At 57.7% G+C, this 11,731-nt stretch overlaps 1 protein-coding gene across 10 annotated transcripts in view; it reads left to right on the top strand.

Annotated features, from left to right (window-relative positions):
* The window catches only part of CACNA1D (calcium voltage-gated channel subunit alpha1 D), a 304,390-nt gene extending 292,659 nt beyond the window's left edge, over positions 1 to 11,731 (top strand). For 8 of the 10 annotated variants that reach the window (XM_012771607.3, XM_012771602.2, XM_012771604.3 and 5 more), the window contains 8 exons: positions 450 to 566; positions 1,233 to 1,600; positions 2,360 to 2,386; positions 4,109 to 4,258; positions 5,371 to 5,534; positions 8,196 to 8,317; positions 10,164 to 10,484; positions 10,843 to 11,731. In XM_012771607.3, the coding sequence (XP_012627061.1) occupies positions 450 to 566; positions 1,233 to 1,600; positions 2,360 to 2,386; positions 4,109 to 4,258; positions 5,371 to 5,534; positions 8,196 to 8,317; positions 10,164 to 10,484; positions 10,843 to 11,136 (1,563 nt within the window). In that variant the 3' untranslated portion in view covers positions 11,137 to 11,731. The remainder of the gene's footprint in view (positions 1 to 449; positions 567 to 1,232; positions 1,601 to 2,359; positions 2,387 to 4,108; positions 4,259 to 5,370; positions 5,535 to 8,195; positions 8,318 to 10,163; positions 10,485 to 10,842) is intronic. The other 2 variants (XM_012771611.2, XM_076008584.1) reach the window with 1 other exon arrangement.

Genomic DNA, 11,731 nt, shown 5'->3' on the forward strand with positions numbered 1-11,731 from the left:
ATCCTGGATGCAGCCAGGCATCCTCACCACCATCTCTCGAGACCACCCAGGCTCTTCTCCCTGCCCTGCCCGCCCTGCCCTGCCCTGCCCGGGGAGGGGGGCCCCTGCACGTGAGCCTACTGAGGACAAGGGCAGGAGCTCTTGGCCTGCCAGACCCTAGGACTGGTAACGGGGCAGTATTCCCTGTGAGTCTGGGTATTTGCAAAGAAGGTTGATGGGTTGCAGGCCTCAGGCAATCTGGCCCAGGACCATTTGACCATCTGAACCCCTGATCACTCCCAGCAGCCCTTAGACTGACTTCAGTCACATCCCAACAGTTAGTTCACTGGACTGCCCTTTGGAGAAACCTTCCCCTCCCACCGCTGAACCAGGCAGGAGCAAAGCCAAGACCGAGGCTGGAGGCTGGGCTCATGTGTTGTCTAACTTGTTCTGCCATTTTCCTTATCTAGGCGGGATTAAGGACACTGCATGACATTGGGCCAGAAATCCGGCGTGCCATATCATGTGATTTGCAAGATGATGAGCCTGAGGAAACAAAACGAGAGGAAGAAGAAGATGTATTCAAAGTAATTATTACACGCCTAGCTACACACTGGCCACCTGGAAATAGTGGGGCAGGACTCCAGTTTGGGCAGTTAACAATCCACAGAAGAGTCTGGAGAATGGAGCCAAGCCCCAGGGTCTAGAGGGGCTCACAGGCCCTCCCTGTTCACCAGCAGCTGTTGTAGGGCCAGGCCAGGTCCCTCCCTGAGCTTCCTCCCTGGTGAGGAGTGTGGCCACAGCCACTGGCCATGTGGACGAGCGTCCTGGGTCCTTCCTGCAGCTGCCCATGCTGCAGTCCTCTTCCCTGGGCCAGCTCTTTGATCTGCCAGCCAGCCCTCAGCCCCCCTCACCCCAGAGAGCAAGCATGCCTGCTGCCCAACCTCGGGGCTGCCAACCAGCCCAGCTGGGTGTGAGTCACCCCAACTGGGAGCAACTAGAAGAACACGCTTGGGTGACAGCCAAGAGCTTGCTCCCCAGCTCAGGAAATCAGTAACCTTCCTCATTTTAGGGGGGGACCAACTGCCACACTAACACATTCACTCTGATCATTGAGACACTCAGATTGTTTCACAGGGATCCTACGGAACTTACCTAGAATTTGTTTTTCATGTAGAAAAAATGACCTAACATAGCTAGCCTGCATCAAATGCGTGTTAAATTACCTGGTGTTGTCTCCCATTATTTTGCAGAGAAATGGTGCCCTGCTTGGAAACCATGTCAATCATGTTAATAGTGATAGGAGAGATTCCCTTCAGCAGACCAATACCACCCACCGTCCCCTGCATGTCCAAAGGCCTTCAATTCCACCTGCAAGTGATACTGAGAAACCGCTGTTTCCTCCAGCAGGAAATTCGGTGTGTCATAACCATCATAACCATAATTCCATAGGAAAGCACGTTCCCACCTCAACAAATGCCAATCTCAATAATGCCAATATGTCTAAAGCTGCCCATGGAAAGCGGCCCAGCCTTGGGAACCTTGAGCATGTGTCTGAAAATGGGCATCGTTCCTCCCACAAGCATGATCGGGAGCCTCAGAGAAGGTCCAATATCAAAAGGTAACCTTTAAAACGTGTTTGCACATGGTAATATGGTGTCTGCTCTGTCAAGTCTGGCCCCGTGGAGCAAGGCAGGTCTCTCCCCTGAGCTCTGGCAGGTGGATGCGGTCCCCACAGGCATTGGTGCTGGAGCCTGCGGGTCCCTCTGAGGGCATGGCTGCTTCAGACACCGGCCATGTGACAGTCCTAACAGACGGGCTACCTACCATACGGGGCCCCTAAAACAGCAGTAGCTGCAAAATGCACCCTCCCCACTTGTGACGACACATTCTGGAATAGTGGTTGGTGAATTTTATTTTTTTCTGTAAAGGGCCAGAGAGTAAATAGTTTAGGTTTTAAGGACCATACAATCTGTCTTGCAACTGCTTAGTTCCGCCTTGCGGCGTGAGAGCAGCTGCAGACAGCATAGAAGTGAATGGGAGTGTGGCTGTGTCCCAGCAAAAATGCATTTGTGGACGCTGACATTTGAGCTCTTATGTTTACATATGGCAGAATATTTTTCTTCTTTGAATTTTCTGCTATATTCTATGGCAGAATATTTTTCTTCTTTGAATTTTTAAAAATCCTTTATAAATGCAAAAACTGTTCATAGCTCATGGCCATACAGAAATAGGTGGCAGCCCGTGTTTGGCCAGTGAATCTAGTTTGTCAATCCCTACTCTAGGAGGTAGCCTGATATCTGCATTTTAAGTTTTGTTGGAAATGTTTAACTTTTATCTTCTCCCTTCCTCCCTCCCACATTATGGCTTTCCTGGATAGAACCCGCTATTATGAAACTTACGTTAGGTATGTGCTCATTACCTGCATTTTTGTGTTAAACACTGTGGTGTTATGTTACCACCTGGCCTGTCTGGACGCTGAGGGATAAGAAGAATTTCTTGGGGCCAACGACCCTAATATGTTACAGAATTCAGGGCTGAGGACTCAGAGGTCAGAGGCTCTTGCTTTCTAAGCAATGGTGCCTTCAGATCCACATCAGCATAGACTCTTGTTGCCTTCCAGGTCTGGTGTCCACACACCAGGCATGCCCATAGGCTCTGCGGGCCTCACAGTGCACCAGGGGAGCCCAGTGTGCACAGAGGGGGCCCCAGCGTGTACGGGGGGGGTAGGGGGGCAACTACAGCTCTTCTTTAGGGTCAGGGTTTTCATGGGGCCTTAGTAAAATCATGACTTAAACCTCCTGAAGACCAGGAACCGAATCTTCTCTGTCATCTCCCCTGTAGCCCTCAAGATGTGTGCAGTGGGCCAGGTGTGCTGGCTCCCGCCTATAATCCTAGCACTCTGGGAGGCCGGGGCGGGCAGATCATTTTAGCTTAGCTGAGGCGACCAGCCTGAGCAAGAGCGAGACCCCATCTCTACCAAAAATAGAAAAAATTAGCCAGGCATGGTGGCACATGTCTGTAGCCCCAGCTACTCGGGAGGCTGAGGCAGAAGGATTGCTTGAGCCCCGGAGTTTGAGGTTGCTGTGAGCTAGGCTGACGCCACAGCACTCTAGCTGGGGCAACAGAGTGAGACTCTTGTCTCAAGAAAAAAAAAATTAAAATATAGAAAATTAGCCAGGTATGGTGGTGTGTGCCCATAGCCCTAGCTACTCAGAAGGCTGAGGCAGCAGGATTGCTTGAGCCCAGGAGTTTGAGGTTGTGAGCTAGGCTGATGCCATGGCACTCTAGCTCAGGCAACAGAGCAAGACTCTTGTCTCAAAAAAAAAAAAAAAAAATGTGCAGTGTATCCTGTTCCGCATGTATGAACCAGGGTTGAACTGTAGGCAGAGTGACCATTTTGTTGGACGTGTGGGAGGATAGGTCTTCCAGTTCGCGATATCAAGTGAAATCAGGAGCCACGTGGGCCCAAGTAGGGTGTTAGAGAGCAAAGAGGTCTGAGGAAGCACCCTCCTTCCGTTGGAGAGAGAGTTGATGTCACTGAGCCTGCTGGTTTTCCTGAGGATTAAGCCAGGGCGAGCCAGGTTTCAGGAAGACTGACCACAATTTTGAGGTAGGGCAGCCTTTGAAAATGAGGCAGGCATTTCCCATGGGAGTTTCCCTGTGCACTTTATCTAAAACTCGCCTTGCCCTTGCTGATTTGATACAGTGGGAAATCAGTGGTGAAGAGGCCCCTTTGTTCTGCTGAAGTGACACGGGGCTGGACCCTGGGGACGCAGGGGAAGGAGAAGGAATCAGAGCAGGTGGCCTGGGCCCAGTGTCTTTCCCCAGGGCCACCGACCACAGTTTGTGTTGTAATGCTCTAGGTCCATTTCCTTGCTCTATTCTCCAAATCGCATCTGCCCCTTTGCCCCCAAGACCTCTGGGCACGCTGGATTGGCGCTGGTGTTGTGCAGGTGCTGAGAGAGACCCTCCTCCTCCCCAGCCCCCTGTGCGCACGCTCACAACACAGCACCGGTCGGCCTGCTGGAGGCGGGAGCGCCTGGGCAGGGCTGCCCGCCAGACGCAGAGGCATGGCACAGGAGCCTCGGCCCTCGTCCAGCTCTCCTGTCCTCTCTCCCGACTGCAGATCCGACTCAGGAGATGAACAGCTCCCGACTATTTGCCGGGAAGACCCTGAGATCTGCAGCTACTTCAGGGACCCCCGCTGCCTGGGGGAGCAGGAATATTTCAGCAGCGAGGAGTGCTATGAGGATGACAGCTCGCCACCCGGGAGCAGGTGAGGGGCTCTGGCTCCTGCCGAGGCCAGGAGGCCTCCGGGCCCTGGCGTTCGCCTGCTCAGTGGCCCCGGGCTGCGCCTGGACAGCAGAGCCAGAGCACGAACTCAGGCCAGAGGGAGAGCCGGAGGAAGGGGCCCGCAGAGAGGCAGAGTCGAGGCTGTTCTTTCAGACCTGTCGCCTTATTTCCACCAGGGGCCTCTGAACCTTTTGGTGAAAGGTCTGGAAATGGGAGTGCCTGCCTACCGCTGGCTTAATCCCTTTCCCTTGGCCCGACTTCTGAGAGATCAGCCTGTATTAATGAACACTGGGAGCTCCAACCTGGGCCGTTTGTGCAGTGGCTTGGCCAGCCTGTGGTGTCACCTGAGTCTTAATGAATAGCACCTGCTTCCGCCCATCAAGGTGTCCCTCCCAGAGACTAGGGTGCCTCGCCCGGCTCTGTCCTGCCGGAAGAATGCAGTTAAAATGGGCACTTTGCTTTAGGCAGCGTGGCAGGCGGGGCAAGGTGATGAAGGAAACTTCCACTCTCTTCCCTGTGAACCACCGCTCGCCAGGCCAGCGCCCAGAGAGCAGCAGTGGTGCTGCCGCGGCCCCGTCCCACAGCTGAGCCACACACGCACACACCCGAGCTCCAGTGGCCCTGGCTTTCGCCTCCCTCAAGCGCCAAACTTCTGGAACCCTTGACTGTGTTTCCCTCTTGAGGACCCTTGCTCTCACCGTGTCCCCCGTGGGGATGTTCTTACCCCCCTGGCGACCTGGTGCCCAGCCCAGCACCCGGCAGAGGGCAGGTGCTCAGGAGAGAGGTTCTCTGGGGAAGTGGGTGGGGCAGTCAGCTTGCAGGGCACCTGCAGTCCGTGTTTGACCCGGGGCTGGGGGATGGAAACAGCCAGCACACAACTCGTCACAGGCCTCCAGCCCTGAACCTGCCTGCAGTGAACCTTTCTCTCCACCTAGAATCTTCTGTGAAACTGAGGGTGGCCCTGGTCTCAGCTAGTCCTCCTGTGCCGAAGGGAGGTGGGAAGAAGAGGGTGACTTGGTCTGTGGAACTAAGTGACAGAGCCTGTCAGCTAGACTCTCACGTGCCCCTCTCTTCTCTGCCCTTCCTGCCTGCCAGGCAAGCCTGTGGCTACTACAGCAGGTACACAGGTGGCAGCTCGGACTTTGAGAGGCCCTGGGGCTACCATCACCCGCAGGGCTTCCTGGAGGACGACGACTCCCCCGTCTGCTACGACTCACGGAGATCTCCAAGGAGACGCCTACTACCTCCCACCCCAACATGTGAGGCCAGATTTCTTGTTTGGGACAGCCTGCTCCTAAGGAGCGTGACAGACGTGTCCCGCCCTGTCAGGGACCGTGGGTCCTCCGGCCCAGTGCCCTGGTCGGAGAGCACGGTGGCTGGCTTCTTTTCTCATCCATGTGGTAAAGCTCAGCCACTCCGGCGCCATTCCTAACTCTCCTCAAGGAGAGGGGGCAGTGCGGCCTACAGCCGCGCGCACACGTCTGACGAGGGGCAGCGGGGCCTACGGCCGCGCGCACACGTCTGACGGGGGGCAGTGGGGCCTACGGCCGCGCGCGCACGCCTGACGAGGGGCAGCGGGGCCTACGGCCGCGCGCGCACGCCTGACGAGGGGCAGCGGGGCCTACGGCCGCGCGCGCACGCCTGACGAGGGGCAGCGGGGCCTACGGCCGCACGCACACGTCTGACGAGGGGCTTTTGTACGTATCACTGCCTTTGAGCCTGCGACCCGCCCTGAGAGGCAGGTGAGCACGCGTGTGCTGCTGCGTCAGCCTGAGAGGCCCACGTGCAGAGCTGCACCTGCGGGCTGTCTGGCAGAGCCTGGGTCAGAGGGGCGCTGGGCACTCTCGCACCTTCCCTCCCCAGTGCCCGCCGGGGCTCTTGCCCTCCCCTCCCCTCAGCCTGCCAGCGCCCCTGCTTGCAGTCTGGCCTGCCGGCTTTCCTTCCGCAGCAGGCACACAGCAGGCGCTGGCAGACCCAGAGCCTGAGCAGGACACTCGGGCTGGGGAGAGAAGTGCAGCCCTGGCCCCCAGCCCCTACATACACACCCACACACGGGCACACACAACTACACACACTCACACCCACACGCATTCAAACACACCTTGACACAGCCTCACACACTCACACACACATGCACTCAGACACACCCTGACACACCCAGACACAGCCACACGCTCTCAGTCTCATCTTGGACATGTGGCATTTTGATGACAGCTAAAGAATGCCTATTTCTGGTGCTTCTGAGTGATGAAGCAGGCTTTGAGCAGGACTCTAATCAGTAACGAAAATAGCCGAGACACACTGGCTCCTGAGCCTGCCACCGTGCACACAATAAGGAGCGCTGGTGGTGGCGCCCGGCCCTCTGCCCCGCTCCAGCCGTCCCAGCCCTGCTGGCGAGTGCACCCAGACTCGTCTCCATGGTTAATATTTAACGCCTCAGCCCCAAACACGTGCTGCTGCTAAAAGGAGCCACTCCATTCCCCATAAATACTAGATGAAGCATGTGTAGGTGAGGTGGCGGGGGTGGCCCTCGTGATTTCCACAGCCTTCCTCGGGCTTGTGCCTCTGCGGGTCGCCTGCCCGGCCAGCCCAGCCCAGCGAGCATGTGAATGGTCAAGGCGGACAGGGCAGCTGCCCTCTGTGCGTGAGGTGGCTTTACTTTCCTGTCCCTCCACTCGGACCTCGGGCAGGGAGAACGTGCCTCCCCTCTGGCCTGTGTGCCCAGCAACAGTGGGATCACTTCCTGCTCCGGAGATCGCTGTGCAGAGCACAGGAGGTGATGGGGACACGCAGGCCATTTTAGGAGCAAAAGGCACAGTACTTGTGAGCGGGCCTGTCGCTCTCCTTGTCCGGCTCCGAGCCTCTGGCCCTGCCATCTGATCTCAGGTCCTGGGTGGCGTGGGCAGGGACGGCTGAGGACGGCAGTAGTCTGTGCTCCATGCAGGCAGCTCCACCAGGTGGCCCCAGCATGCCCCACAGTGCGCACAGGCCTGAGAGACCAGGCTGCTGGCTGTCTCGTTCTCCTTTGGACAGTGGCCGGCCCAGGGCGAGCCTGGTCTTCAGTAGAGCCCAGCCCCATGGAGGCCTCTCCAGCCCAGTCCCTGAGGTTTTCCAATACAGGAGTGAGGGGCATAGACAGTCTTTCTGGGGCTAGGAAATGCCCTGTGAGCTTAGAAAAGCAGAGGTGAGGATAGGAGCTGTTGAAATGCCGTAGCCACTGCCTTGCAAACTCCAGGTGAGGCCCCGAAGCAGACCCTGCAACAGCAGGGAGTTTCCAGGTGGCCCCAGAATTCAGACTGATCTGGTGCCCTATTAGGCTGGAAGCTGTGGACCTCTTGTCACGGCGCAGCCTTTGCAGGGCCTCTCCTAGAAACAGCTCTTAGGACCACAAGGGTCTTAAAGTTAGCGGTGTTCTTTGTCTTCAGTCTTTCCCAACAAAGAATTTGCTTATTAGCTAGTTGAACGTATCAGGGCAGGTCAAATCCTTCCCTTTAAAACAGAGGTATAAACACAGCCCCAGCAGGATACCCCAGCCCCCAGGGACACAGGGTGTCTGGGAGGTGGCAGCAGGCAGTGTCCGTGGGGTCCTGGAGTGACTGGTGGTGGCACTGAGGTGCCGTGTTCCCCACAGCACGCAGGGCCACGGCTCCTGACTTGCGTCCTGGCTTGTGGGAGCCTCAGCTCCTCCTAGGAGCAGGCAGATATTTAAAGCTGCCAAGTTTGTACTTCTGAGAAACACTGGGCTTTTTCCTCCATTCTCCCCTCCCAAACTTTAGAGACCCTACTACATAATTCTTTCTCTTGGGCATTCTGCTTGCTTCTTCCCGGGTTCCCTGTTGAGTGTCGGGGGTGACTCCTGAGGCACCGCAGTGTCCCCACAGAACTCGCGTCACGACTGTAGGTGTGCTTTGCCTTCTTAGCCCACCGGAGATCCTCCTTCAACTTCGAGTGCCTGCGGCGGCAGAGCAGCCAGGAGGAGGTGCCCCTGTCCCCTGCCTTCCCCCACCGCACGGCCTTGCCTCTGCACCTGATGCAGCAACAGGTAAGCCGGCCCCCCAGCCCGGGGCATACCTGTGTAGGGCCCACCCTCAGGACACTCTCTTCCCCTCGGCCACCAGCACCAGGAAGGGGCGAACCCTCACCTGCAGGCTGGTTCAGTCCTGTAACAACCCGGCCACCCATCTGCCGGGCTCACGCGGCTGAGTGCCCCGCTGGTATCTGGATCCACAGAGTCGGCTTCCAAAGCCAGTCTCTGGCTGGTGCACAGTCTCCCCGCTCGGCACCTCTTCTTGGCTTTGAACACAGGGCTAGCTGCAGTCTTGGCCTCGGAAGTGGGGCCACTTGACTGATTGTGGACAATCGGAACAGCCCTTTATTTGCTCCGAGAAGTGGTTCCTTCATTAAGACAAGTGTACAGAGCTGTCTGTGAGCAAGAGCCCTGTGGGGGAGAAGGTGGGTGAGCCTCCTGCCCGCCAACCAGGGACCAGAGGTGCGGTCCAGGGAGAATGACCCGTCCACAGTGAGGGTGGCTGGACAAGAAGGTGGGTGCAGCCGGAGCCCACTCACCAGGGCTCTGCCTCGAGGACAAGAATATGGCACTTTTGGTGAAGGCTGGGCGTGGTGGCTCACGCCTGTAATCCTAGCACTTTGGGAGGCCGAGGCAGGCGGATTGCTCAAGGTCAGGAGTTCGAAACCAGCCTGAGCGAGACCCCGTCTCTACCAAAAATAGCAATAAATTAATTGACCAACTAAAAATATATATACAAAAAATTAGCCGGGCATGGTGGCGAATGCCTGTAGTCCCAGCTACTCGGGAGGCTGAGGCAGGAGGATCGCTGAGCCCCGGAGACTGAGGTTGCTGTGAGCCAGGCTGACGCCACGGCACTCACTCCAGCCTGGGCAACAAAGTGAGACTCTGTCTCAAAAAAAAAAAAAAAAAAAGAATATGGCACTTTTTCTTTCCGAAAATATCACATCAGAGATGCCATCCGTTCATGTGGGGGGATGGGCGTGGTCGAGGGAGCTTCCAGCACGCAGTGAGCGCAGCCAGCCAGTGGGCAGAGCCAGGTCTCCCTGCAGGCTCTGGCCCCGAGAGTCCTGAGCATGGGAACACTCTGCTGCCATTTCAGATTTTCTGCTCAAGTCTCTTTGCCACCTTTTTACTTCTCTGCCTTCACTTTTTATGCTGAGTTTTATTTCTGCCCTGTGTCACGGAAGGACAACCTGGGAAGGCCCAGGCCGCCTGATGCCATGAACCAAGCGGCACGGAAATCTGTACGGGGCACATGCATGGAACATACTTCCCTCTCCTCCACCTGACCAGGCCCAGGTCGGCTCAGCGCCTCCCTCCGGCGGTCCTGGCCAGGGACCTGTGCTGTCTGCGCAGGCTGGGCCTCAGCACCTCTCCCTGCAGAGTGGGGGTCCCAGGGTGGGTCTGCCGCAGTGGAGTTGAGAGGGCAGGGCGTGCAGCCGCTGCTCTAGGACAGACCAAGTGCTGGTGCTGGGCTAGCTGCACACAGCAGGGCAGCGGCTGGGTTCCCTGCCGCGCTGGAATCGGCAGTTCTCTCTGCACGCACACAGCACTGAGGTGCAGTGTGGACCGCGTGGTCTGCGCACACAGCCCTGTCTTCCCTGATTCTTTCTCAGTCGGCAGCAGTTCCACAAACGAGCAACTGGTGACTCCTTGGGAACAGGCATCGGAAATGCACTAGGGATTTGGGGGAGAGAAAGCACAGCCTCCTGAAAGCCACACTCTGCCAGTTCATTTAGTGTGCTCTAGCGGTCATGCCCCTTGAAAGGACAGAGCAGCACCCACACTTGGGCTCGGTCTGTTTGGAGGGGCATGAGGCCCGGACCTCTGGTGTCCCCACCCTCCCCTCTCTCCCCAGATCATGGCAGTTGCAGGCCTAGATTCCAGTAAAGCCCAGAAGTACTCGCCGAGTCACTCAACCCGGTCATGGGCCACACCTCCAGCAACCCCTCCATACCGGGACTGGACACCATGCTACACCCCGCTGATCCAGGTGGATCGGTCAGAGTCCCTGGACCAGGTCAACGGCAGCCTGCCGTCCCTGCACCGCAGCTCCTGGTACACAGATGAGCCCGACATCTCCTATCGGACTTTCACACCAGCCAGCCTGACCGTCCCCAGCAGCTTCCGGAACAAGAACAGCGACAAGCAGAGGAGCGCAGACAGCTTGGTGGAGGCGGTGAGTATGGCTCTCGGGCACAGGGGGCGGGCTCCGGGGCCAGGCTGCCTCGGCCGGACACTTCTCAGCAGCTTGAACGTGTTTAAAGCACAAGGAAAACTGGCTGCCACTGCTGATTCTCATAAACGTGCTGCTCCTGCAGACATCACTGGTTTAGGCTTAATTTTCCCCCATTAGGGGGAACACTCGTGTTGGGGCCATGTGTAGTTTCCAGCCCCATGACATTTCCAAAGCCAACGCAGCTTACGTGAGGGGCCTCACGAATGAGGTCGAGTCCCCAAAGCACGTGCTACGGTGCGTGCTCAAGCTGATCTTTCTGTCATTTCCTCTCCCCAACCATTAATCCTTTCCTGCACAGGTCTTGATATCTGAAGGCTTAGGACGCTACGCAAGGGACCCAAAATTCGTGTCGGCAACAAAACACGAGATCGCCGACGCCTGCGACCTGACCATCGACGAGATGGAGAGTGCGGCCAGCACCCTGCTTAACGGCAGCGCGCGGCCCCGAGCCAACGGGGACGTGGGCCCCGTCTCCCACCGGCAGGACTATGAGCTCCAGGACTTTGGCCCTGGCTACAGCGACGAGGAGCCGGACCCGGGCAGAGAAGAGGAGGACCTGGCAGACGAGATGATATGCATCACCACCTTGTAGCCCCGGGGACAGACTGGCCAGCCTCAGGAGGGGCCGGGGCCGGGAAAAGTGCCTCGTAGCTGGGGACGTTGGGCACTGGCTGGGAGTCAATGTTCAGTTAGACTTTTGTACGAGTGATGCCATGCCTCAAGAAAGCCATAAACCTGGCCAGAACAGGTGCTGAGTGGCAGAGCCCAGCAGTGCACGGCGCGCTTGGCCTGGCGGCAGGAGACGCGGGTCGGCCCTCCCGGAGGGGAAGGGTGAACAGGGCAGACAGGCCTGCCCGACTGTCCCAGCAGCACCGCCCTGGCGGCTGCGTCTCCCGCACGTGGGGCCCTGTGCCCACCCGCCGAAGGTGTGGCGGGGGGAAGGTTACAGGTGATGACCATCACCACACCTGTGTCATTACCTCAGCCCTCGGCCTAGCATACCAGACAGCCACGGGCCGGCGCCTCCATTCGCCGGCCCTTCCCGGACACACTCACTGCTCCCTGGCTCCTGCTGGGCTTCTGCAGCACAGTGAGGAGGCCAGAGCCACCTACCAGCGGGCGTCGCAAGAGGGCAGCGGGACCCTACACACACGGTTTCTGTTACATGCGCCAGTTTACATACGAGA

The sequence above is a fragment of the Microcebus murinus genome, chromosome 1 (genome assembly GCF_040939455.1).
Source record: "Microcebus murinus isolate Inina chromosome 1, M.murinus_Inina_mat1.0, whole genome shotgun sequence".
In the NCBI taxonomy this organism is placed as follows: Eukaryota; Metazoa; Chordata; class Mammalia; order Primates; family Cheirogaleidae; genus Microcebus; species Microcebus murinus.